The following is a 27273-nucleotide window of genomic DNA, read 5'->3' as shown; positions in this document are numbered from 1 at the left end:
ACTCTGCATAATTTGCACCATGTCCACGGTCTCAGGGGAGCGCCCAGTTTGGGGTCCACCATGTCAGAGCCATCGAAGAGCTCACAGGCAAATGAACGAGGGGGCTGGGCTGGGCCTGCCGATGGCTGAGCAGGTGCAGGGACACAGCACACACCTCATTCCCATCAGTCAAATCCAGTGGTGCTCTGCAGGGGCCCGGGTGCGCCCCCCTCCTGGTCATCCATTCCCGGGGACTCCTTACCTGGCGGGCACTTGCACCCCACAGATGGCATCGAGGCCTCCCGGCGTCTCCGCGAGTGAAGCTTCCATTTCTGCGTGAGGGGACAGAGGAGAGCGGTCAGCGGGGACCTAGAGGCATCTGGAGGCGGGTCGGGGGTCGGAGGCCACGGCAGGCAGGGGCAGGGGTGGCAGACAATTCCCAAGTCATTGTGGCCACTGGCGCGGGGTAATAAGAAGCAGACTTGGTGACTGCCCTGTCCTGGCCGGGGTCTGCCGTGTGTTCTGAAAGAAATTAACCCCAAGCCCAGGCTCCCCCGCCCGGCCTCCACCTCCCGCACCCCACACGCCTGGGTACAATGGCCGACTTTCCTCGGCTCTCTGCTAATTGCTTCCTGTCTAGGTCTGGGCTCCTCCATGCCAGGGGTAGGGACAGTCACTTCTGTTCCTCTGGGGTCGCTTGCACAGGGAAGGGCGAGGGAGGGCAGCAGGGGCAGGAATGGGGGCCAAGCGGGCCCTCAGCTCCCCCACCAGACAGTAAAGTCAATCTGGAGGGCACCAAAGGGGAGGCAGGACAGGAAGCAGGGCTCACGGGCTGAAGTGGTGGACGCAGGAGTGGAGCGCAGAGTCAGAGGGTGAGTCATGTCTAGAAGCAGGCCTGGGCGTGTCATCTAGAACCAAACTCTGGGCTGGAGGAAGCGCCAAGGGCTGAGCTCTGCCGGAAGCCCAGGTCCAGCAGCCAGGGGCCCAGAGGCAGCCAACAGGCCAAGACCCCTCCCCGCCTCGGGGGCTGCCACTTCTGTAGCAGTGACCAGAAGTATGTCCCTAAAGCACACGGCGGCATTTCTCGGGCTGAGCGGCTGGGGCCCCCACATAGGGGTGGGCAGACAACAGCGCAGAGGCAAACAGGGGTGCTCATGCCTGGGTGAGAGGCAGGTCTGAAGCCCTGAGCTGGGGGCCGTGCCTCCCTGGGCCCCTGAGACGACGGGGAGGTTGGTGCAGAGAGACACAGCAGGTCCGCGGTAAGACCACACTATCAGTAGAGGGGCTCTCGCCGCGTGCAAGAAAGCCTCACTCGGAGTCACGGGCGCGGTCTCCGAGGCCAGCCCAGCCTGCGTGTCACCTCACGTCCTCGCTGTCCTCATGCCGCTCGCTGCACACACCTGTGCCCCTTCCCAACAGCACCGCCCGCCTGGCCCCCGCCCGTGCATCCCCCCGCCGCGCCATCAGCCTCTTTCTCTAGACCCGCCCAGCCTCCTCAGCAGAACCAGCTAGTGACCGTCGGAGCCGGGGGAGCCCAGCGGGTACATCAGAACCCCTGCACCCACCGTCCTGGGGGAGACCAGGTGCAGAGCCTGCTAGGACCAAGCCAGCACGGCTGTGCTCCCGCCCCAGCCCCCCACCACAGCGGGCTTCCAGCGGGCCGTGGCCGTGGCCGCTCCCCGTGGCACCTTCCGTGAGCACACGCTGCATCCCTCCTCCCACCGCACAGAGAGGGAGGGCAGGAAGGCCACCCCTTGCTGGAACCACTCCCGGGAACACCCCATCAGGCAGTGTCCCCCATGCCCCCATGCTCCCCCAGCCAGACTCTTGCCCTCCTCCCCTGAAGCCCCCCACAAGCTCCCGGGGCAGAGGGCAAAGCCAGGGGCTGGGCCGCCTGTGCTAGCCGTCAGTCAGCAGCGTGTGCGTGCAAAGGCTCCTTCTCTGTGACCCACTCTCTTTCCTCAGCTCTCTAGCAGCCCAGGCCCTGCCCGGTCTCTGCCTGTGTCTAACTTCTGTGCTCAGAGGGGGGTGTCCTCGGGCCTGCCCCGCCCGGCCCCCTAGAGCGCCGACCCATCTTCCAGCTGTCACACCACCGGTACGTGATGCTGTCCCCTCGGCCCCCTCTAACTGGGGCCTTCCAGAAACCAGCGCCCCCCCGATGTTTCCATGGAGATGCAGTATTGGCCCTCTGACGCAGTGTCCCTCCTGCTCTTCTCTGCGCCCCGAGCCTGCCGGGGCCACCACCCTCCTCACACCTGCAAGGCACCTCCATCCTGCACGCTGCCTCCTCCTCTCTCTCCTCACTACCAAGGTCCTCCACTTTCCAAATGTATTCAGGAGCTGACCCTTCTCACCACCCCCACTACCGTCACAACACTGGTCTCTGAGAATACCCCACCCCCCAGCCTTGGCCTTTGGCACAGAGAACATTCCCTACACAGGCCAGACCCTCTTCCACCCCAGGACCTTTGCACCTACAGGCCTCACCACTGGGGTAGCCTTTTCCTGGCTGTTCATCAGGTTTGTTCTCACAAGCCCCCCTCCATATCCCCTCTATCTGTCCTCCTGGCTCTCTCTGGCCTGCAGGGTTTTGCTGCGGCTCTGGGCTTATGTATCGGCTTCCTGTATCCTTTCGCCGCTGGAGAGACAGTTCCACAAAGAAGACAGGGGGTGCTTGTCTGTTGATTCTCTGTCTGGAATGGGGCCTGCACATGACAGATGGCTAATCCCTGACGCTGGCTGACACCTTCCGCAATCTCACACAGCAGCTGATGGTCATTCGTGTGTGTGTGTGCATGTGGCTGCATATGTGTGTGCACATGTGTGCGCATGGGTGTGTGCAATCTGTGCGTGTGAATGTGTATACATGTGTGCATGCATGTGTGTGCACACATGGGTGTGTGCAATATGTGTGTGAATGTGCACGTGTGTGCAATCTGTGTGTGAATGTGTATGCATGTGTGCGTGCATGCATGTGTGCATGTGTGTGCAATGTGTGTGAATATGCATGTGTGTGCACGCATGCATTTGTGCATGTGGGTGTGTGCCTGTGTGAATGTGTGTGCATGTGCATGCATGCATGCATGTGTGCCCATGGGTGTGTGCAATATGTGCATGTGTGTCCATGCATGTGTGTGCATGCGGGTGTGTGTGTGTGCATGTGTGCATGCATGTGTGCATGGGTATGTGCATGTGTGAATGTGCATACGTGTGTGAGTGTGTATGAGCATACGTGTGTGAGTGTGTATGAGTGTGTGTGAGTGACATGAAAGGTACTCCTGGGCTGTGGGAACACTGGGGAGGTGCTCAGTGAAGCCGGTGCTCTCCAGGTCACCAGAGTGCCTTCCCCACATCAGCACCACCTTCTTCTGCAGCTGCCTGGCCCCGGTCATCCAAGCTTGAGACCCTCGGTGAGAAACCTCCAGGTTGAGCTCGGGGCAGGTGGGAAACTTTCTGAGACCCAGGAGAGACCCTCGGCAGCGCTGGGTGAAGCCCTGCTGGCTACGGGGCTCTCTGAGGTCCCCGGCGTGCCGGGGCTGACACCCGCCTCCCCACCATCACAGCTGTATCAGGTCAGAGGGGAAACGCCAGGCGGCTGCCCACTCCCTGCAGAGATCCCGACTTGGGCCCGCCCCAGATAGGGGCTCGCTCCCTCTTGCCCACACTCTCCAGGGGCTCAGGCCTCTGAAATGGGGGTGAGGGCATCCAAACCACAGTGTGGGGCACAGGACAGAAGTCTGCTGAGCTATCTGCCCGAGAGCCAAGGCCTTGGCCTACCACCTCCCATGGGAGAACCAGCAGCGGGGGGTGAGACGACCCGCGGGTCCCTGCCAGCCTCCTAACCACTGCCATGTAAGGAGTCTGGGGAGCATGAGCGTTTATCCATGCCAGGCAGGCTAGCTCGGCAAGAGCCGAGTAACCCAAGAGCGCTCTCTGGGCAGGGTATGGCAGGGCTTGTGCGCGGGGCATCAGATGGAAAGTGTCACTGAACGGTTCAGGCAGGCCTGCAGAGAGCTCTGCAGGCGGGGCACGGGCCGCGGAGGGGTTCAGCCCTGAGCACCACCAGGAGCAGCTCTGAGCACTGCCGGATGGTACGCATGATCCCTTCTCCCACCCCCAATTTTATTTTTAGGGACTAGAGGAGCGATAGTACAGCGGGCAGAGCATTTGCCTTGCATGCAGCCAACCTAGGTTCAATCCTGGTGTCCCCTGAGCACTGCCAGGACTGACTCCTGAGTGCAGAGTCAGTAATCACCCTCAAAACTTTATTTTGAGGGCTGGAGCGATAGCACAGCGGGTAGGGCATTTGCCTTGCACTCGGCTGACCCGGGTTCAATTCCCAGCATCCCATAGGGTCCCCTGAGCACCGCCAGGATGATTCCTGAGTGCAGAGCCAGGAGTGACGCCTGTGCATCGCTGGGTGTGACCCAAAAAGCAAAAAAAAAACAAACAAACTTTATTTTGAATCTGAATACTATCAGTCCAGCTCTTTCTAGACTCCCCTGCCCGTGGAGCATGAGCCCCTCCTCCCATTGGTGCCAGCCCTGTGGGGATGCCGGGCCGTCAGCATCCCCGTCCCCAAGACCCGTGTCTGAAGCTCTAGACAGACCCGCTGGATCTCAGTCTCCGGCTACAAAGGCAGCTGGGACGGCTTCAGGGTGAAAGCAGACAAGATCAGGACTGAAAAGGGGGCGTGGGGCACCTGCCCCCACAGCTGTGCGTCCCTCATGCTGCAGCCAGTGCCCGGCCAGCCCCACCCTGCTGCACCCTTGCAATGCGTGGTGAAGCCTCATTTCTTGCCAGGCACCTGCCCATCCTAGGGGACACACAGCCCCTCCGGCAGGGGAGGAAAGGGTCTTGCAGGCCTCTGCTCAGCCCCCTGCACCAGCGCCTGACTGCAGTGCCCAGTGCAGAGTGGCCGCCCAGCCCATCTGCTGCAGCCCTTTGCACCTCCGCCCTGCTGTGCTGCAGAGGAGCTGGCCCTGAGGCCAGGGCGGGCCTGGTGTCTCTGAGACCTGCTTTCAGGGCTTGGGGCCACATCTGGCAGTGCTCAGGGGCCCACGTGGTGTCAGGGATGGTGGTCAGTTTAACAAGACAAGCCCCGAGCCCCAGTGCTCCAGCTCTGCCCAGCGTGGGCAGAATCGCTCGCTTTCTGTCTGGCCCCAGGACGCTCCCCGGGGACCCAGGAAAGGGTGTGGGGTGTGGGGTGGGGTGCACTCTGGCCTAAATGTGGGCACAATGGGGACTTCCTGTGAGCAGTGGGATGGGCTGTCCACTCCAGGAGAGGGAGTGGGCACACACGGGGCTGGTTAAAGGGACAGAGCCCAGGCAGCGGGGCAGGTGAGGCCAGGGAGGAGGACGTGGCACTGACCCACCAACCCACACCCGCCCGGCTGGACTGGCCTGCCTGGTCTGGGGGGCGGGGCAGGGGCTTGGCTGTGTGGGCGCCTCTTTGTGCCCTCACTTGGCGCCGGATCACAGGCTCCCCGGCCATGAGCCCAGGCCCCAGGGTCCTCCGGACGCCACGGGCGTTCTCTGCCTCCTCGTTCCAGCAGAACCACAGACAGATGTGGGCACAGGCTGTGCAGGGCAGAGGGCGGGGGTGGGCTGACGGGGGGGGGGGGTGCGGCTCCTCTCACCCAGGGAGGGGGGCAGGCTGCAGAGAGGAGCACGTGAGGCGGGTGGGAGCCAGCCGCGTGCAGCTGTACGTGCCAGAGCCTTGCCCGGCGCCAGGCCCGGGCGAGCCAAATGAGTGTGGAGGTGCCCCCCCCTTACTCACCAGGCAGGGCACAGAGAGCCTCCACCCCTCACACCCACCTTGAAGCCCCCTGTCAGCCAAGCTATGGCTGTGGTGAGGGCAGATACCTGAGGAGTGAGGGGGCCTGCCTGACTCCGGTGAAGGGGACTCAGGGCTCAGCCTGTAAAGTGCTTGGAACCAATGGACAGCGGTGGTTCCTGTAAGCCACCCCCTCCCGGGGGCCTGCCCAGAGGAAATGGACACCAAGCACTGTCACGTGGCAGCAAAGAGGGCAAAGGCAGGTTCGACCTCGGGAGTGGCTGCCAGAACCTGACGGTGGAGAGTGGGAGACCAGGAGGTCACAAAAAAAACCATGACTCTGCTCATGGTGTAACCCTAAGACCAGTTCTTTTTTTTTTTTTTTTTTTTTGCATCACACCCGGCAATGCACAGAGGTTACTCCTGGCTCTGCACTCAGGAATCACCCCTGGCGGTGCTCAGGGAACACTATGAGATACTGGGAATCGAACCCGGGTCGGCCACGTGCAAGGCAAACGCCCTACCCACTGTGCTATCGCTCCAGCCCCCTAAGACCAGTTCCTGGGGCCCAGAGCGACAGGACAGCAAGTAAGGGACTTGCACCGCATGTGGCCAACCTGGGCTCCATCCTGGCATCTCACATGGTCTCCATCCCCGCCAGGACCATCCCCGCCTGAGCAGAGTGGGGAAACTCGAGCCCCGAGCACTGGCAATCCCCCTAAGGAGATATTCTTATCATCATCACCCCAACTTTGCACAGAAACAAGCCCAAACAGGGAACCGCTCACTCAACATCACACGGTGAGTGACGGGTGGAGGGAGGACAGAGCCGGGCGGGTGGTCTGGCCTGAGAGCCCAGGTGGTGGGGCCGTATTCTGGAAGTGGCAGTGCAGAGGCTGGAGTGGGTGCAAGGATGGGGCCTGGGACCCCATGGGCCAAGTGAAGGAGGGAGGGAGAGTGAGAGAGGGAGGGGAGGAAGGAAGGAGGGAGAGTGAGAGAGGGAGGGAGGGAAGAAAGGAGGGAGAGAGGGAAAGAGGGAGGGAAAGAGGGAGGGAGGGAGGAAGGGTGAGGGAGAGAGGGAGGGAAAGATGGAGGGAGGAGGGAGAGAGAGAGGGAAGGAGGGAGAGAGGGAGGGAGGGAGGGAACATCATAGGCTGGAGCGTATCTCTGCTAGCAGGCTAGATCCTGGGTACTGCGTCATCCCCGGGCCCGGCTGAGAGCAGCCCCGAGCACAGGGCTGGGAGTAGCCCCTGAGCACTGCTGAGCATTGCCCCAAAACCAGAAACTAAGAAAAAAGATCTGGAGCAAGCGCCAGTTGGCAGTCCCTGGAGACGCCGTAATCTTACTTGGGCTCCCAGGAGACCACTGAGCCATGGAGACAGGGTCGGGTGAGGGGTCCCACCACGGGAGGGACAGCGAGCTCCTTGAGGACAGCAGGCTGTGGACAGGCCAGCATGGCTCGCAGGAGGGGCTTTCCAGTCAGGCCCGTGGGGTGGGTGGTCCTGGAGAGGGGTCTGGTGCCCGGAGAGAGGAGGAGCATGAGGACACCAGCGTCCACCAGCCACGCTTGGCCAGGGTCAGCTGTGTCACAGGGGGGTTCCCCATCACCGGGAGGGGGGGGTGGCCCGAGAGCCAGGGATGCCGGAAGGCGGGTGGTGTCCCTGGCTCCCTGCCCTCCGCCCCTCTGATGCTTTGGGGAGGGCAGGGGGCAAGGCAGGACCATTCTGAGCAAAGACAAGAGCAAGATGGTCCCCGGAGACATCACGGAGACCGGTGAGGCTCCAGCGCGTGGGGCCATCTAGGAGAGAAAGAGGGGCAGCCTGTGCGGGTGTTTGGGAAGACCCACAATAGCCCCCCGAAGGCTGCACCCCCCCCTCACACAGGCACTTCCTACTTCCGCCCGGAGTGTCCTGGACCCTCCCTGGGTCACAGACAGCTCCTCTGCGAGGGGCAGCAAGAGCAGGGCCCCCAACAGCACCAGGACAGTGGTGAGTCCACCCTACCCCAGTTCTCCCTCCCCTCCACACACCTGGGCCTCAGTTTCTCTTAGAGGTGCCTGCTAACTTCCTTTACCCACTGAAGTATCAACAGCCTGCTACTGGGAGTGGTAGAACTGACCCAACAAAACCAAGTCCAGAACCCCAGAAACTTCTCCTCAAACCCTCAGTAGCCTTTACTTGCTGAAGAAACAAACCAAACGAACCCTTTCCTGCCCCGCCCAGTGCTCGGCCGTGCGAGACCTCCCAGAGTGCCCAGTGCACCGTGGGGCACCCTGCGCCTACTCCCGACAGCCCCTCGCGCCCCGGGAAAGAAGCCGGCTCTGTGCGCTGTCTGCTCCGAGCGGGGCAGCAGTGTGAGAAGGACGGAGGGTGACTGGCAACTTTGGTCACTCTGGAACTTCCACCCGCTCTGGCTGCAAATGGAGCTCTGGCAGCGGTCTGGATGGAAATTCAGGTCAAACCCGGGGAAACCGAGGCAGAAAGGCAGAACAGGACCGGACGCAGAAGGAATTCCTGCCCAGAGGGGGCACTGCCCGGGGTAAAGCTCGGAAGGGCTTGGGTCTCTAGGCCAGTGTCCGAGAGAAAAGAACCAGTCCCTCTGACCAGTCCCCCGGAGCCCTGGGTCACTCCTAGGTGGTCCTCAGCCCTGAGGCCCAAGACCACAAATGGTGTCCTCCACGTCACGCTTCTAGCCAAGGTGATGCTGCCACAGCAGGCAGTGAAGGCCACCTCTGTGGGTGCCAACCTGGACTCACCAGGCATCCCTCAAGCCTGCTGCCGTTGACCAAGCTGGGGACACACTTTCTTTTTGTTTGTTTGGGGTCTACACCCAGCAGTGCTCAGGGCTAACTCTTGACTCTGTGCTCACTCCTGGTGGGGCTCAGGAGACCATAGGGGGGTATACTGGAGATTGAGATTGAACTGGGGTCGGCCACAAGGGCCCTACGCACTGTACTATCTCTCCGGCTTTCTGAGGCCAAAGGTGTGCCCGTGGCTTAGAATGATGGCCTGGGTTCCAAGGCCGGCTGCGTCACTCACCGGCTGTGGGACCATGAGGAAGTCACCCGTCTCTGTGAGCTGCCCTTTTTCTGCTCCAAGAAGAGACGAGTTAAAGAGTGACTACTTCTATCACAGGATTATTGTGAGAGGCAGATGCACGCACAAAGTAAATCCAGGGACAGGGACAGTGTCAGACATTAAAGAGAGCGTGCATGGGCCCAGCCCCGGCTCCCCTCCCTGGAGGAAGCGGCAGATTCCATTAACTGCTGCCCTTCCCGGAAAGTCTCTCCTGACCCCTGCAAGGGCCCCACCGGGAGGCCGGCACATCCTCCTCCTGTCCATCAGGCGCTGATGCAACACAGACTCACCCTGGAGGGTCCCTGGTCAGCAAATGCAGAGAGCTCGCCTCCTGGCCACTGTTGCTGCATTTGGGGCTGGGGGCTGGGCCACACCCTGCAGTGGCTCAGAAAGCGCCCTGGGAAGCAGGAGCGCGAGGTTAATCCCCTGTACCCTGTGCATGCGCCAAAGAAACCCTGCCAGCACTGAGAAGGGACAACCAGCAGGGCCAGTGGGGCGCTTGCCTGGCACGAGGGCGAACCAGGAGTGATCCCGAAGCTAGGGGCCAGAGAGGGCCCTGGGAACCACCAGGTGTGGTGTTGGCTGGGGCAGTGGACTCTGGTGGAGGAGTGGGCTTGGAACCCCAGAGGAGCCCCTGACGAGGACCGTGTTGCGAATCACGGTGCTTCAAATGAAACAAAATTGAAAGGCCCATTTACATTGTAAATGTGAGACAGTCCTGTTATGGTGATGATTTTCAAAATAATTTGGGAGGCTCGGAGAGTCTTCGTGGGGCACCCCGAGCCCACCAGGAGTCATCCCTGAGCACTGCCGATTGTGTGGTCCCCCCTCCCGCCCTCATTGCACCACAGAGCTGTTGCTGTGCAGCTCCCACGAACGCGGTCATGCCCGTTGGAGCTGCCGTCACCTTGGAGGGGGAACGGGGCTCACACGGTGGCACACAGGCAACCTCAGCCCCCAAGTTCAGTCCCTGGCCCCCACCTGCCCCCTCTGCCCTGCCAGCAGTTGGGGCTGAGCACCAAACCTCGAGTCTGCACGCCCTGCCCATCCCTGGGAGGGACCCAAGCCCCCAAGCTCGACGGGGCTGTACCTCCTTGCTGGGTCCCCTGGCCCTCGCTGTCCCTCTCCTTCCCTCGGAGTCTCGGGACCCGCCTTTCCTCCCCAGCAGAACCTCACAGTCTCAGCCTTGGCAGCAGGCGCGCTCACTAGGGGTCCCAGCCCACGAGAGGGGTGCTGAAGGCAGAGGCAGGGCATGAGGCCTGCAGCCACACTTCAGGCTCTCCAGCCCCCCTCCCGGCTCAGACCCTCTCCTCTTCCTCTCGGGATTTCCCCCTCGGACCTTCCAGGCTCCCCTCGCTCAGGACCGCCTTCTCTCTCTGGACCACTCAAATGCAGTCTTTGCCTCCCAGCCCCAGGATTCCTCCCTGCAGGCCACTGGGCCCCCTGGGGCCTTGCCAGAGGGCACTGCCCAAGGTCCTTCTTCCATTTCCTGGGGGTGCCCAGGTCCTGCTGGGGAGCATTTGTGTTTGGGAAGACCCAAACACAGGCTCAGGGGTGCATCTCTCTTCCACCTGAGCACCCCCCCACCCCAAGCATCCCAGCATCTCGGAGTGAGCAGGGACCTGGGTTTTCCAGAAGGGAGTCTAAGGTTCAGAGGGTGGCAGGGCTGACCCGGGGCAGGGCCCCAAGCTCCGGCCACCCGGAAGCCTCTGCACATCAGATTCTCTGAATGATTCCCGAGCACACGGCCTCCGCTCGATGCTCCCCTGCCTGGCCACCCCCATGCCTCCCTTCCTGGCTCCCCGCATCCTCACCATTGCCTTGGCTGGGGTCTGGGAGAGGAGCTGGGCCTGCAGGGTGGGGACCGTGCCTGCGGACACCTGTGCCCATCAGTGCCCCGGCCTGCCAAGCACTTCCTGGAAATGTGACTAGAAGGCCCGAGGAACGGAATCTAGATGTCTGTTTAGTTTGGTGAGTCACCTACAGCAGTGACTGTCTAGCCCATCCCCTCAGGAGCCTCTGGACCAAGGCCCACCCAGACCCGTGCAGTCCTCCTCTGGCCACAAAGTGCCCCCCTTACCACAGAGCCCTGCATGCAGCCGCTCTTTCTTTCCATGCACCCCACTGTGCCCCCTCACCCACACCACAGTCCTCTGGAGTCTATGCGAGCTTCAAGTTTACTCGCAAGACCTCTCATTGGCTCCCCGCTGCTCTTAAAGGAGCCCCTCTTGGCTCTGTCCACTGTCTCCTGCCCCCACACCATCCTCCTCCCCTCTGCTCTGGGAGCTGAACTTCCTTCCCTTCCAGAGGCCAACCCTGCTCCCTGGCCTGCAAAATCCAGAAGCCATTCCCCTGTCTCCCAGCACAGGCTCCCACACTCAGCCCCCGTTTTTGCCTACAAAACCCCTTTTCACCCTCAAAAGTCTTCCCTGGAGCCTGACCCTGGCTTTCCCAGGGAGTCGCCCGGGCCAGGCCGCGGCTGCCTGCTTGCTTCTCTTTGCTTGTAAGTGGGAGTGGGAGAGGGTGTGGACGTGTGTCCGCAGGAAGGCCTGGCCTGCAGCTGGCAGGACCCATGGCAGAGACTGGACAGAGAAAGGGGCAGGTCTGAGCAGACAGAGCCCTGGAGATGGGGATTCTGGTCCTGGGTCTCACATAGTCTTTAGGCAACTTTCCGGAACGAAACTTTCCCCTCTTGAGTGAGGGCGAGATCAGCCGTGCCAGCAGGCCGGTGAGAGTTCTAGCAGGGCACAGGGGAGCGGGGGCTGGGGGTGAAAGAAGCAGAATCAGCAGCCCCTTCTTCAGCTGTCAGATCAGAAACCGTCAGAAAACAGCCAGCTGCAAGGCCCCAGGGCATGGCGAAGTGTCCAGGGCAGGAGGGAGGACCTGGGGAGGGCAGGGCCGTGCCCTGGCCCACAGAGGAGGTGGGAAGGGGCGCACACAGAGCTGGGAACTGAGGCAGACACTCAGTCCAGAGCAGTCAGGGCTCTCAATGCCACACGGTCTCCCGTCACCTACGCGGTCCCAAGCACACTGCAGCCAGTCTGCCTGTGAGGCTGCTGCTGACCCCAGAGTCCTGGTTCCTGACCCCTGTCATTCCCAGGGAACCCTGGGCCACCTGCCAGAGCTTCTTATTCCCAGGAACCTGGCAGGGCACGGGAATGAGCTTCAGGTGGCCGACCGGGGGCACCACCAGCACCAACACTCAGTGCCCTCTTAGGGGGCTACCCTGGGGTGCTTCTGGGGCAGGCACCTAACTTTGCCTAGAAGCGGTGAGCAGAGGGGAGCCTGGATGCAGAGAGCTGGCAGATCACACCGGAACGGCCACCACACTGCCCTCGCTGGAGCCCAGAGAGCTCAAAGGCCTGATCCCATCACTTCCAGGACATCAGGCCTAACCCCACCGGGCTAGGGCTTCTGCCCCAGATGGCACATCTGACAAGCTGGGGCGAAAATTCAGGCCGGCTGCACTCGAAGTCACCAGCCCACAACACTTTCTTCCAGGTACCCTTTGCGCAGGAGCCCCTTCCGTGGCCAGCCTGCCCTGGGCATCTGCCCAGACCTCTAGCGCCTGACCTGCCTGCGGTGCCTCTGGGGAGAGAGAATACTCGAATCCCACCCAGGACACTAGGGAAAATTCCCAGGGGCCACTGTCAAGAGCCCCGGCTTAGGAACAAGAAGGCTCATTGGTGCCCAGAGTCAGCGGACCCAGAAGGACCCACACCTGGACTCGTCTGGGCCAGAGGCCAGGGGCCAGGACACTAGTCCCACAAGGCCCGTCCCTCAGTGCCTTGGATGACTCACTACCTCGCCTGCTCCCTGGGGAATGGTAATAAAGCAGCAGGCACTGACCCTCCAGGCGTGGGTGGGGAGCGCCTGGGGCCAGGCTAGTGTGGGTGCAGCTCGGGCCACAAGGCACACACGTTCTGTCCCTGGGGCGCAGACAGCTCTGGAACCACCGCAGACTGGGCGTGGGAGTGGGGTGGGGGTGTGTTGGAGGGAGAAGCAGCACACAGACCGGTCCTCCACCTGCACCATGCGCCCAGGGCGCTGGGAGCACCCGCCCGCGGCCGAGGCGGCCCGAGGCGGCCCGAGGCTGCCGCTTTCAGTTTCTCCCTCCCCTGCGGGGTCCGGTACCCGGGTGCACCCGCCCCCCTCCCGGCGACCACGGGTGTGAGCCCGGGCACCGGCTGGTGGAGTTAGAGGGAGCGCGAGGGGGCGCCGCGGGGAGGGGTAAGCGCCAGCAACAAAGAGCACAGACCTCATCCAGCAGTTGGTTGACTTGTCCCAAAATAGCCGTCTCCACTCGCTGCTCTCCGCGCTCGGCTTCCAGGCGCTGCACCCGGGCCTGCAGCTCGGCGGTGCGGAGGTGGGCGAGCAGGCTGAGCGCCACCGAGCACAGGGCCAGCGCCCACAGTCCGCAGGAGCCTGGGCTGGGCCGCCGCGCGCAGCGCTCGACGGGCACCCCCGGCTCGGGTGCGCCCGGCTCCCCGGGGCCGCCGCCGGCACCCGCCGCCGCCGCCTTGCGAGCGCGCTCCGCTACCATCCTCCGGAGTGTCGAGAACCAAATAAATAAATAAATAGAATAAATAAAAGCGAGAGCCGCTGCCCAAAAGCGCGATCCAAGCCACGGGGCAGGGGGCGGAGGGAAAGGGCTGGAGTCCCTCGGAAAAAAGTTCTTTTTCCTCTGGCTTCGGTCAAGAGGACGGAAATATTCGCAGGAGGCAGGAGGACGGGAGGAGGACGAGGAGGGGGGGGAAGAAAAAAAATAGAAGAAAAATGCAAACAAAACCAAAACAACGGCGAGAATCGGGGTCCACCCAGGTGCGGGGAAACGTTACATGGAAGGACGCTCCAAGTCCAGGGCAGCTCGGGGCCTCGGGCCGGCCGGCACTCCGCAGGGGCCTCGGGGTGGCGGTGCGCGGCGGGCGCTGCGCCGTCTCCCGTGTGCCCCGAGCGCGAGTCTAGACCCGGGGCTCAGGGGCGCAACGGAAGGGCCCCATGGCACAGGCGGGTCGCGGCAGATTGCGGCGCCTCGGTAACTTGACACACTGCCGGCGGCGGCAGGGATCGGATGAGCAATCCGTGCTACTTCCCAAACTAATCTCTCCCGCCCCCTCCCTCCTCCCCGCGCCGCCCCCTCCGCCTCCCGCCGCGCGGACGGCTCGGATTTATTTATGCAAGCCCGCCCGGGGTGGGGGGCGTGGTGCGCAGGGCGCCCCCGCCCCGCCCCGGGAGCCCCTCGCCCGCGCTCCCGGTCCCCTTTGAAGTGACTCGGGGTTATTTATAGGCAGGAAGGGCTGTGGGGTGGAACCGGGGCTTCACTCCTCTCGCTTGCCGGGGGACCCCTTTGCTGTCTCCCAAGTCTCCAGCGCAGGGATCGCTTTGCATTCCGGGGTTTGCCCGACCGCTGGGCTGAGTTACACTGACCCGATGGACCTTCCTGGGCTAGGAACCCCCCCTGAGCCTGTGGCCCTCCTTCCCCTCAGCTGCACTTTGAGTCTACAGCGCTGCCTGCACCCTTGGCTGGGTTCATGGCCCCGGGTACGCCTGAAGGGGAGAGTTCGAATTTTAAAGCTGGCGCCCTGTCCTCTCTCTCGGGACCGAGACATACACGTTTGTCCAGGAGAATCAACACTGACCAGGAGCGCTTGTCCAGGGCCACTGCCTGCCAGGCCACATCCCCTCTCCACCACCCTGACCCTGGACCAGAGTCCCCGGGGACCATTCCAGCCCCCCCCTTCCCACCTCCACACGGGGGCAGTTCTCACCCACACCCACATTCTGACTTGCAGGAGATGATCCTCAGGGGAGGGGACCCCACATCCCCCCTTCTGCTGTGATTTTCCTAAGCACTCCAGGGAAGAGCCAGTGGCCTGAAGGGCATTTGCTGTTCCTTCTTGTCTTTTGTCACCTCTTCTCACACTTTAAGTGACATTTGGAGCCACACGCCCCCCAGCATTCCTGCAAATGAGCTGGTGCGATAGGGTTTATCCAGCATGCCTGTGCCCCGTCCGAGTACGTTGAGGTTCCATCTGTACTGACAACCACCCGTGATGTAGAGGGACTCAGTGGGGCTTAAACGGAACGCAGCGCCCTGGCACGCGGCGCGGGTACGCACGGCCGAGTCCTGACTCTGAGTCAGCCGCGACAGAACGACACAGAGAGAGTAATGCCGAGGGAAGGGCTTGTGACCAGGAGCGCCGGGTCCACCCCAGCCCTAGCGTTTCCTTCATATGCCCTTTGGTAAAGTGCGACGCATCCCCGCCCCCACCGGACTCGGCTGGGGTGAGACCCGGGAATTCCAGGGAGAATGCGGTTATATTGATGACCGCCAGGGGGCGCCGGAGAAGTTCAAGCCAAAGGTTTGAGGACTTCTCAGCGTTGGGTCTACACCCGCACCCCAGCACAGTGGCAGGGGAGGAAGTGAAGCGAAGGGGAGCCCGTTAGTTTCATTCCTTCCTTGTTCCACAATGGATCAGGTCCCTTTGGGATTTTAGGGGCTCTGGGGAAAGCATAGTCAGTGGAAGCCAAAAGGTACAGGCTGGATTGGAGCTGAAAGGTGCAGTGTGAGCTTGACCCCAGCGTTAGGAAGTACTCAGTTCTGAGGGGGCTTCTGTGAGTGTGGACTATGCATTCAGAGACACGTGGCTGTCATCACAGTTCTCTCTGGGGTGTAGTTACTTAACACCTAGTAAGTAACACTTAACAGCCTGGTTTCATATTTGTAGAATTGGAGAGATCAAGGGTGGGACTTTGTTTGTTTGTTGTTTTTTGGTTTTGTTTTTTGCTTTTTGGGTCACACCCGGCGATGCTCAGGGGTTACTCCTGGCTCTGCACTCAGGAATTACTCCTGGCGGTGCTTGGGGGACCCTATGGGATGCTGGGAATCGAACCTGGGTCGGCTGCGTGCAAGGCAAACACCCTACCCGCTGTGCTATCGCTCTAGCCCCAAAGGGTGGGACGTTTAAGGTGATGGAGCCTGGGGATCTCACAGCCTTGGCGTGGCCCAGGTAGACCCTCATCAGTGGCACATGCTTCTGGCTTTAGGTAGCCACAGCTGCCAGTGACTCAGCACCTGGAGCTGTGAAACAGCTGTGAAATAGGAAGAAATGCAAATTTCTTTTCTTGGGGGGAGAGGGAGTGGCTGGGGGTGGGGGCATACCTGTTAGTGTTCTGGGCTATTTTCTGGCTCTGTGCTCAGGGATCTCTCCTGGCAGAGCAGGGCTTGGCAACCATATATGGTGCCAGAGATTGAATCCTCGTCAGTCGTGTGCAAGACAAATGCCCTACGTACTGTACTGTACTCCTCTAGCCCCTGAGATGTCAATTTCTTGAAAAACTGAGAGTGAGAAAGAGCAAATGTGTCAGAGCATCCATTTCCCTGTGAGATGGAGCTGGGGACCTATTGCGGGAGTCGGGTCTCAGCCTGAGTCTCCTCGTGCTCTGCGCAAGTTCTTACTGGAAGAGTTTCAGGAAAGCACCGCCCACCCCAGACAAATGGTTACTGTGTGCCTTGGTTTGTCTTGAGCTCTTTTGGACCAAAGTGGCCCAGGGCAGGGAAGGAGGGGTGGGTAGGCCCAGCTTTCCAGGGGCTCAGGATCTAGTAGGGAAAGAGGATCTATTTGGAAGCCAATGCCAGAACCGTGAAGATCCACAGATAGAGAAAGGGTGCAAGCAGGCGCTTTCGGGCTTCCTGTGAAGAAACAAGAATCCTGCGGCTTTGGGGGAATTTCTCGCATGCATCAGAAGAAGAATGGACTTTAGTGTGAACATGGAGGTTTGCCTTTGCCCTGTGCCCTTGGCTGCTGTCCGGGATAAAATCACCTTTTCTGGGTGCCAGGATCACACTTCCCTCCCCATGAGACCTTCCCTACCAGCCGCTCTGCACCCAAGGAGCTTCCTGCCTGTCGGTGGACCCTGCACAAATCCTCCTAAACCTGCTTTCCACACCTCAACGTCCTGCCAAGCCTCTGCAGCTCTAGAGCAAACCTCTCCTCTTCCTCCACGGCGGTGGCGGCCCTTGGTGTCTCTCCCTCTCCCAGTTCAGTTTTGGCCCCACCTCGTCCTCTGCCATGGAAATGCCCGTCTCTCTCCCCTGGGCGAGAATTATGGTGGTACCTCCAGACTCTGCCGGGCTCCTGAAGAGCCCCACATCCCTCATCCTGACGGCTCCCCAGAAATCCCAAGACACACACCTGCTGCCACTGCCCCTGTCTTGTGGTAACCGTGATCCGATGTCCTTTGGGGGATTTACTATGTCTCAGTCCCGCTGAAGGACATGACTGATGCCAGACCTGGCTCAAGGCTGGCTCCCTGGGACGTGAATGAATCTAGTCCATCTGCCCCTACACCATCCTTGGCTTCAGTGGGTGGGTGGGTGGGTGGGAGCTGGGCTGTGGCCCAGTCCTGGCCGATCACCCTGAGGCTGCCTGTCTGGGAAGGGACAGTGATTTCTCCGTGAAGGGGGGTGACTTCAGCTGCAGGGGTCTTCTTGCCGAGGACGTGGCCCATTGCCGCTCACCCCCTGCCTGCGACCCACCCCGTGTACAGTGCAGGTCACTCTCTCTCTCTCTCTCTCTCTCTCTGGCTAGTTTGAACTGGGTCTCTGTTCTTGCAAGGGAAAAAACCTCAAGGGAGTGGTAGGGCATCCCCCCATGTTGTGAGGTCAGAGTCTCTTCATGAAGGCACAGGCTGTCCCGGGGACCACGCTGCTGATTAGCCCTGCACCCCGAAGGAATTGGATGGATATTCAAGGTGGAGGTCACTGGAGGTGCCATCACTGGGGAGTTTTCCTCTGGATTAGCCTTTCTAGCTGCTTCCTGGACACCCATTTGACACAGACACATACCCCTCTCCACACGCCCGTCACCCTCTGGCTCCCTTTTATTCGCCAGGCATGAGGCTCCTGCCAGAAGCTCATCTTCCTCCCACTCTTTCCTCCTTCATCCTCACGGGACCGAGTCCCCAGGCGTCCACCTCCTGAGGCCCTCTCAGGTCTGCTCCTCCTGCCAGTTTCTCGGCCCCTACGCCTTTAAACAGCCCCAGTGCATCCCCCCACAGAAAGTCTGGCCTGGGGACCCTCCAGACTCCCCGCCAGCACAGAGGAATCCCCAACACCTAGTTCTTCCCCCGGCCTGTGATCCTTCATCATCATCACAATGGGCTCAGCGCCACTTCTGTCTCCTCAGGACCAACATGAGCTAGAAGGGCTGAGAGCTGCCTCCCGCGCAGGGGGGAGTGGGCTAGCCTACACTTCCTCAAGGCTCAGAGGGAGCCTGTCTCATTTGAGTCACTGGTACTCTGGCCTGTTGGTGAGTCTAACCCACGTCCTAGCTGTCACCTGTGTCTGTCCTCTCCCCTAGGAGGGGTTTCTAGAGAGCAGGGGGTGACTGTGCTCCTGTCTGGACCCCCAGCTCTCAGTTCACCTCAATAACCTGTAGCTCGCATGACTGAATGAAGCGGAGGGTGGGTGCATCGATTCTGGTCCTGACCCACTCCCAACTAAATGACTTAATTTCGTGAAGTTACTTGTGCCAGGTGCGGAGATGGACAGGCAAGAAAGGGACGGGAGAGCAGGAGAGGGGACGGACCTTCCCAGCTCATAATCGGGTTACCCAGCACATACTGAAGGGGCACTTTCCCATTTCGGGCCCCATGCTGGTGACCTTGGGAACAAACCAGAACAAGACTGACGTAAAGTGGGTAGGGGCCAATGGGGATAATGCAGGGAATAGAGGGTCCCGGGGAGCACGGGAGAGGAGCCCCTTCTGGGCTGTGGGATGTGGCCTGAAGGATGAGCAGAGCCAGTGAGATAAAGGGGCAGGGAGGGGTAGGACAGAGGCGCAGACCAGGAGGGGAGAGAACTCAGGGCTGGGGAAATGGGGAGCGGGTCTCCGAGGCTCCTCGCACCGTGAGTGCAAAGCAAAGGGGGTTAAGAGGGCACAGGGGCTTAGAGCTGGGGCTGAAGGGGAGCCAGGGGAGGGGCTGTGTCCCCAGGCTCAGCCCAGAATACCTGAGTGACCGGCACCCTCTGGGAGCCCAGGAAACCTGGAGCACGGCCAGCGGGGAGCAAGAGGGAGCAGTTACACCAGCCTCTTGGGGCTCCCCGGCTGCTGCGTGCCTTTGTCTGGGCTCTTCAAAGAGCTGGTCCCGGGTCAGAGGCTGGGGCCTGCAGCGTCTGGCCAGAGCACTCTGAGGGCTGGCTAGGGAAGCACTCCAGGCTCCAGCGCTCAGAATGGCTTTTTCCTGTGTCCCCACTTCCTTCCCACGCACCAGCCACGCCAATCAGCTCACTGGCTGCAACTCCGCAGCACCCGGCTGGGGTCGGACCGGGGGTGGGGGTGAGGGGTCGGGGCTGCAGATGTGGGGGGAAGCCCCCCCACCCGGGAGTCTTGTTAACTGGGGCCAAAACAAACTCGCGCTGAGTGGAGAGCGGAGCCAGGCCAGAGAAGGGAAACACGGGGACCCTCTGCAGCGGGGCGGAAGGGCTGCGGGGCGTCTGAGACCTGCTGCTGTGTGCACATGCGCGTGGGTGTGACCCTGCCCAGTCACCTCTCTGGCATCCCACTGTGTGTCCTGCCCTGCGTCCGCTTTGCATTTCGAGCACATGAGGAATACACCTCGAAGCGGGCCGTGCGGGTAGCAGGGCACACGGGGTGCCTCCGAGCCATGCCCTGTGTACACGTGAACACATCCTGTGCCACAAGGGCTGAGTGCCCACGTCCTTGGGTGTCATCCATGTGGGTCTAAAGACCCCATGCGAGGCTGGAGCCAGAGCACTGTAGGATGGGCATTTACCTTATACACATCCCACCCAGGTTCGATGCCGGGCACTCCATCTGGTCCCCTGAACTTGCCAGGAGTTAGTCCTGGCCCAAAAACTCAAAAAAAAAAAAAAAAAAAAAGAACCTGACCTGGCTTGTGACAGCCAGAACCACGGCCACACCTACGAGGGATGGTGGCAGGGACCAGGGGTGTGTCTGTGAATGCAGTGACTGTCTCTCACCTGAGCTGGCAGGGCTCTGCGGGATGGTTCTGCTCCGTCCTGCCCGTGGTTGGTCCCAGAGGACATTTGGGACTGGAACACGTGGGCGCACCTCTCCCTCTCTCCCTCTCTGGACCACTCCCGGTGTTCTCAGATCATCCCGGCCTGTTCTGGGCTGCTTTGCCAACTGGCTCTGAACACGACAGTTCCAACAGGGCTCAGACTCCAGTGGGCAAAGGCTGGTGTCTGATGACTCACGTGCCATTGGCCAACACAAAGTGACACGGCTGGCCCGGGGGCATGGGGAAGGGAACCCACTGCCCAAAGCTCCATTTCAGGACACGGGTCCCAGGGCATGCCCCAGTCTGGGAGATGGCTGCTGGGAGGGAGGGACACTGGGGCTGGCAGAGGATGACCAGGGGATGCTGTGAGTAGCTCAGACCCTTCAGGCCAGCTCCTTCCTGAAGATCCAACAGTAGCTGGAGGTCCTAAAGCTGCCACGTCCGTCCCTCTCATCCTGGGGGCTTTAGGAGATCTGTGGAAATCTCCCATCTGGCGCTTTCTAGGTCAGACATGGACCCCCTGAGGCTCATTTCCGATGACTCGGAGGCTGTTCTGAGTGGTTTTCAGTGCTGACATGTGATCTTGGGCCAGGGATGTCTCTGTACCCATTTGTAAAATCTAAACCATCCGAACATGAGTCCTGGCCCCTCAGGCCATGCTGAGGGCTGGACGCCAGGGCACACGCTGAGTGCTGCAGGGTCACTGAAACACCTGCAGACCCTGGGGACATACAGCCAGGAGTAAACACAGCTTCACAGGTCTGTGCAAGGCCTGCGCCCCTGTGCTGAGAGGAGGAATGATGGTCATAGCCCACACGTTAATCCGGCCCTACTGAGCTCCTGCACGAGCAGCATTTATTTCCAAACTGGAGCTGGGAGCTCCCGGTTCCATGGGGTCACTGTCAGAGCCCTTGGGTGCATAGAGGGAGAAACAGTGAGAGGTGGCAGGAACTGAGGACTACACAAATGGCCCAGGAGAACTGGCACAGGGCCTGGGAAATGGAAGAGTGGTGAGATTTGAAGCCAGGGTGAAGGTCCAGGAGGGCTTCTTGGAAGTGATAACATCTAAGCAGGAAACAGGGAGAGGAGAGAATGAGAGAAGAGAAGGGAAGTTAAAGACGTTTGTGGTCAGTTACCGGGGAGGCATCACGTGACCTTCTGACCCCCCAAAAAACCATCCATCTGTCCCTTCCATTGGCCTTGCTCAGATGACGGGGTTCCAGTCCTGCATAACATCCACCATAGCCAAACTACACTAAATCAACCACAGAAACACACACACACACACACACACACACACACACACACACACACACACACACCCTAAGAAGTTTCTCTCAAAGCAGGAAGCTGTTATCAATCTTGAGGGGTCAGTAGTTGGTTGGGGCGAAACCGTTTTTGCTGACTTCAGTCATGTTCAGATAAAACGCTGTCTCTGAAACCCGAAAGCTGAGCCTGGACACCTCCATCTGCATCCTGTGTGCCTTCCACTCCACGCTGGAACCTCTCTGGATCTCTGTTCCCAGCCAGAGGAACACAGAGAGACTCCCATGAGCTCATGTGTGTGAGGCGGTACTCAAGCACAGAGGCAGAGGGGGGACCGCCATGCCTCGGCCAGCTGTCGGAACGCATGCGCGAAGGCATCCGTTAGGGTCCTCCTGCGGCTTGTTGGAGGAAGAACAATCAATGCAGGAGAGAGAGAGTGCGACGCAGAACCTGGGAGCCGTCAGCCCAGGCATCAGCACAGAGCCGTGGAGAGGCAGCCGGGACGCCAGTGCTCCCCGTGGGGGGCAGAGTGGCTGGGGAGGCGGGCAAGGGGGGGGTTAAGAGGCAGATGTTTCTGGTTGATGACAGATGGGTAATGACGAGCACAATTTACCAGCAGAGTCAATTCCTGTTTACCAGCAGCCATGGCACATTACATGTGTATCTCTGCGGGTCCTCTGGCACCTGCCCTCTGCCCACCCATGGGTGTCACGCTGAGCCTCTGTGTAGGTCTGGGTCTGTTCTCCTGGCCTAGAATAGGGATATCCGGGGCTGCCGCGACAGCACTGTGGGGAGCTCACTTGGCTTGCACACCTGCCGGTGACACGGGTTCTATCCCTAGCACCATATATGGTCCCCCTGAGCCCATGTCGAGTAATCCTTGAGTGCAGAGCCAGGGCTTAGCCCTGAGCACTGCTGGGTGTGATCCAAAACAAACAAAAAAAGGAAGTCTCCCTACCCTGGGCTGGGAGAACCTTCCTAATCCCCCACGACTCACTGATATCGGACCCTACGGAAACCAAGCACAGAAAAAAGTCGAAGTGTGTGCAAAAGTCACCCAGTGTACTCCTGGCCGAGCAGAGTTGGTCCAATCTTTCCCCCAGCAGGCATCCCGAGCCCCCAAGTTCAAGCTGAACCGGGTCTCTGGACCGCAGTCAGAGGTCAGCACTCCCAACGGTGGCTGCACCACCCCACAGCGCTTTGCTCCTGCTGATTCTGACCCGGTAGTAGCTGTGAAAGAAGAACTCTTGGGAGCCTGCGGTCCTGTGAAGCTCGTCACAGGGCACAGCACCCTGTTTTCTTTTTCCTAATGACATTCGCTTTGTTAGGGGGGTTCTGAAGTTGGGGGCAGGGCGGATACCGTGTTCTTCTTTCCTGGACACCCCACCCCACATCCGGAAATGAGGGGGGTCTTGCTTCCCTTGAGCTATGCCTCCTCGGCATCAGCTTGCTGCCGACAGGCGGTTCTGCCGTGGATGCATTAACCCCAGTCTTCCCTCGGCTTTACAAAGCTCTGGGACAACATCTGGAAACAGATGTTTGCTCAGGGGTGGAGCAGGAGCAAAAGGCAAGGGGCCAAAAGCAAGCCCAGCCCCCACCCCCCTTGATTGGGCAGACAAGCTGCAGGGTCTGGAGGGCTGTGAGCAGCGGGATGGCGCAGGGGCACATTTGAAGGAACCTCCTGGGTGGGGCAAGGCAGCTTTCTGCCAGGCCAACCAGAGGATGGGGGCCAGCGCTGCTAAGGGGCTAGATTCTGCCCCCCACAACCTTCCTCTTTGCTCCGACCCCAGCTCATTGAAAATGTTAACTTTCCGGGGGCTGGAGCGATAGCACAGCGGGAGGGCGTTTGCCTTGCACGCAGCTGACCCAGGTTCGATTCCCAGCATCCCATATGGTCCCCTGAGCACCGCCAGGAGTAATTCCTGAGTGCAGAGCCAGGAGTGACCCCTGTGCATCGCCGGGTGTGACCCAAAAAGCAAATAAATCATTAAAAAAAAAAAGAAAGAAAGAAAAGCCTAAAGCAGAAAGATCCCACCTCATTAAGGTCCCGGTGCTGGGGCAATAGTACAGCAGGCAGGGCATTCATTTAAAAAAAAAAAAAAAAAAAAGAAAATGTTAACTTTCCTGTTTCCCCAGAGCTGGAACATTCTGAAAGGGCTGGAGACTTCATCAGACTCAAATTTGTTGAGGTTCCAAATGGGGAACTTAGGTTAGGGCTGAGCACGGTTTACTTCTCTGGGAAACAGCGATGGTGGCTCTGATGAGAATAAAGATGTGAGTGGTGGAGGTGAAGGCAGCAATGGATGCACGTGTATTCAGACCAGGGAACCCATGGCTTACCCGATCCCTCCCGGTTGCCATGCCTCTGTTGCCAATCACAACAAGGCACACCTTTAGCCATTATGATTGGCCCAGAGGGTCACCAAAAGGAGCCTGTTAGGAATCTTCCTAAAGATTTTTTCTAAAAAAAAAAAATAAAAAGGCAATGGAAAGTCTTAGCTTCATTGTGCATCCGGGCCATTAATCCCTGAAGCTCATATGGACAGGTGTGTGTGTGCAAAAGGAAGGAGAGAATGAACGGAATTGCAGAGAGGGGCAGAGAAAAGAAAACATCCTTTTGTTGTCTGAGTCCCTAGGACACAATCAGTCCTGGGGAGGTCTTGCCACTTTGGTTTGGGGTGTGAGAACCACACCCCACACCATGTTCTTGGGCGTGGGTTTCTGTCACCTGCTTTCAGAGGGTTTTGATGGACCCAGAGCAGATGGCGATTTGAGGCTGTAAGAACGCTCATGTGAGAGCCAGGCCAGCAAATGCCTTAATTCCTGCAATATCTCTCTGGCACAAGACCTTTTCCATTTTAATGAGTGTATCTGTGATTATTTGTGATATATTGTCTGTGGTTTATTTGGTGAAATAAATAAATTATTTTGGTTTCACCAACCTTTATTTGGTGAAAATGAGTTGCCTCTAGAATAATAACACTAGCTGATTTTCCGAAGCAGTTACTATGTAGCAAGGATGAAGCCAAGTGCTTTGCATACATCTTTCCCTTGATGAAAACTTCACAGCTCTCAAGATGTTTATTCTCCAGTCAACACCTATAGGGCAGAGGTGAAGAAAAGCACAATGATGAGGACTCTGCTTTGGGGGTGTCCTGTTAGGGAAGAGGTGTGGACTCTGGACTCTGCCCCAACTCAGCACATCCCCCAGGAACTGTGCTCAGGAGGACCCCACGCCCTCAGCAGCACTGATCTCCACCCAGTCCCTTCCCCATGCGCCTCCCTACTCCCCAGGAAGGCACTGTCCAAGGAGGGCCTCAGGCACCGGGAGGAAGCGAAATCCCAGGCTTACCTTGAAACTAACCCGCAGCCCTGGGCGGCTGGAGGACGGGAGGAGGGGGAGTGTCAGGCTGGGTTGCTGGGAAGGTCTCGCAGTTCCCTGTGGTTGGGTTCCTGTCTGCAGCAGTGAGCACTTGATGACTTAGCCAGGATTGGGGGTGTCGCTTGGGGTCAGACAAGTCTAGGTCTAATTATTTTTAATAATTTTTTAAAAATCGAATCACCACGAATGACAAAATTCCAAAGTCATTCATGATTGAGTTTCAGGGGTACAACGTTCCGACACCAGTCCCTCCACCAGTGTCCACTTCCCTGCACCAAAGCCCCCCAGTTTCCCTCCTGTCTCCCAGCCTGCCTCTCTGGTGGGCACTTTCCCTTTTTCCTTTTAGGCACAGTGGTTTACAATACTGGTACTGATAGAGTATCGTGCACGTCACTTTACCACCCAGTCCTTCCCTGGAGTGACCACTGCCCTCTATCACTGTCCCTCCCCTGACCTATCCCGCCTCCCCTCCCCCACCCCCAGCAGCAGGCTGTCCACTAAGGACTGGTTTCCTTGCTCTTTGTTTTCATTGCCTTCGGGTGTTAGTTATTCCCCTACTATGTTTCTTTATATCCCACTTATGAGTGCCATCATTCTGTGTCTGTCCCTCTTCCTCTGACTCATTTCACTCAGCATGAGACTCTCCAGATCCATCCTCATATCAGCAAATTGCATGACTTCATTGACTTCATCTTTTCCTGTGGCCAAATAATATTCCATTGTGTAGATGCACCAAAGCTTTTTTTTTTTTTCTTTTTGGGTCACACCCAGCGATGCTCAGGGGTTACTCCTGGCTCTGCACTCAGGAATTACTCCTAGTGGTGCTCGGGGGACCATATGGGATGCTGGTACTCGAACCCAGGTCGGCCACGTGCAGGGCAAATGCCCTACCTGCTGTGCTATTGCTCCAGCACCCCCCCCCCCGAGCTTTTTTAAAAACAGTATTTATTTATTTATTTATTTATTTTTAGCATTGCTCAGAGATTACTCTTGATTCTGCACTCAAATTACTTCTGGCATTGTTTGAGAGACCATATGGGATGCTGGGGATTGACTCTGGGTTGGGTGTGTGCAAGGCAAGTGCTTTACTCAATATACCATCTCTCTAGCCCTGTGCATCATAGCTTCTTTATCCACTCATCTGTTCTAGGGCACTTGGGATGTTTCCAGATTTTGGCTATTGTAAATAGTGCTGAAAAGAACATAGGAGTGCAGATATCTTTTCTGCATTGTGTGTTTAGATCCTTGGAATATAATTCCAGGAGTGGAATTGCTCGGTTATATGGAAGCTAAATTCCTAATTCCTAATCCATATTGTTTTCCACGAAGTAGCCAATCAGTTTTTCCAACATCACTTGTTGAAGAGGCTTTCCTTGTTCCACTTTGCATTTTTTTGGGAACAGAATTTTCCATTCTATTCCATTGATCTGCGGGTCGGTCTTGATTTCAGTGCCATGCTGTTTTAATTACTACTGCTTTGTAGTACAGTTTAGGTCTAATTCTTGCTTCTCCTCTTGAGCTGGCCTCTGATTCCCTGAACTGAATGTCTCCCTTGGGATGGGTCGATAATGGTTTTGATTTCTGAGTTTATTGAGGACATGATTGCATGGGGGAGGCACTCTGTCCGGTGACTGGCATAACGGGGCACACCTCGCCAACACCAGTCATGATTTGGTAACAGTTTCCATTCCCTGGGCCTCCTCTTCTTCTCATCCCAGACTGAGGTTGAGCTGATTAGATGCCCCGGAGACAAGGATTTAGTGCCCATCGAGCCAGAGCTGACTTCAGTACCGGGCAGGGAACACCGCTTCCCTCCCTCCCCCCCAAGTTATATATCCTGGATTCTTAAAAATAAACAAATGCCATTTCCACAATGGAAACTTTTTCTTTTCAAAAAAAATAAAAAAGGAAAGTAAAACATTCTCCTGTCGTCTGCCTTGGCCAGAGAGAGCAGAGAAAGATAAATGAAGCCTTTTACACAGATGTACAAGGTTCCAGCTCCTGGCTGCACCCCGACAGCATCCTGGCTTGGTTGGAGGCTCCCACAGCCTCTGGAGTCCCACCCCTACTGCTCGGGGAGGCCTAAAGAGGGGGGGGCCACAGCGGGAATATTGTCTTTGGAAGGGGCTTACCCCTGTTTTCCTTTGAAATTTTCTTCCTTCTCAGTGGTGCCCCCCTGCAGGCAGGCAGTGATACTGCGCTTGCCAAGGGTATCCAATTACCTAGTTGGCTGAAAGTTGGCCACATGAAGACACTGTCAAAATACTTGTCCAAGGCCCCCCCAAAAGTAAATGGCAGAGCCTGGACTAAAGGAAAAGGAACTTTCTTGCATACTGGCCACTCATCCCCACTAACACAGGCACGCAGAAATGAACGTGTTGGTCTGGAACATGTTGAGGCACTGTATGAATGTGGTCAGTGATCACTAGGCTCCATGTCTCCCCGCTCTTTGCCCTCTACAGAGCCTGAAAAATCACAGCCCAGCTCTGAGTCTCTAAACCTCTGTCTTTTCTGTAGGGAGGTGTTGGCAACCCAGCCATCCTAATAGTACTTAGAAAGGTCTCAATGCCCATGTTCTCTCTCTCTCTCTCTCTCTCTCTCTCTCTCTCTCTCTCTCTCTCTCTCTCTCTCTCTCTCTCTCTCTCTCTCTCTCTCTCTCTCTTTGGGTTACCCCTGGCTCTGCACTCAGGAATTACTCCTGGCGGTGTTCAGGGGACCATATGGGATGCCAGGACTTGAACCCGGGT

The 27273-nt window shown here is 58.7% G+C and overlaps 1 protein-coding gene across 1 annotated transcript; it reads right to left on the bottom strand.

Moving 5' to 3' along the window:
* Positions 1-164: 164 nt before the first annotated feature.
* On the bottom strand, positions 165-13884 carry LOC129404982 (collagen alpha-1(XIII) chain-like). The gene is made up of 2 exons (XM_055139931.1): positions 13091-13884; positions 165-311 (listed from the first exon to the last, which is right to left on the bottom strand). The coding sequence occupies exons 1-2, from the start codon at positions 13373-13375 to the stop codon at positions 165-167; spliced, it is 432 nt and encodes a 143-aa protein (XP_054995906.1). The 5' UTR covers positions 13376-13884.
* Positions 13885-27273: the final 13389 nt, after the last annotated feature.

This window comes from Sorex araneus, chromosome 5 (genome assembly GCF_027595985.1).
Source record: "Sorex araneus isolate mSorAra2 chromosome 5, mSorAra2.pri, whole genome shotgun sequence".
In the NCBI taxonomy this organism is placed as follows: Eukaryota; Metazoa; Chordata; class Mammalia; order Eulipotyphla; family Soricidae; genus Sorex; species Sorex araneus.
This window is presented reverse-complemented; position numbering and strand designations above follow the sequence as displayed.

What these genes read in the sequence shown, in the direction of transcription:
- LOC129404982 (XM_055139931.1), bottom strand. Translation starts at nt 13,375, where the DNA reads ATGGTAGCGGAGCGCGCTCGCAAGGCGGCGGCGGCGGGTGCCGGCGGC. An exon ending in TCAACCAACTGCTGGATGAG is followed by an intron (nt 312 to 13,090) that starts GTCTGTGCTCTT and finishes CCCCTCACGCAG; the next exon opens with AAATGGAAGCTTCACTCGCG.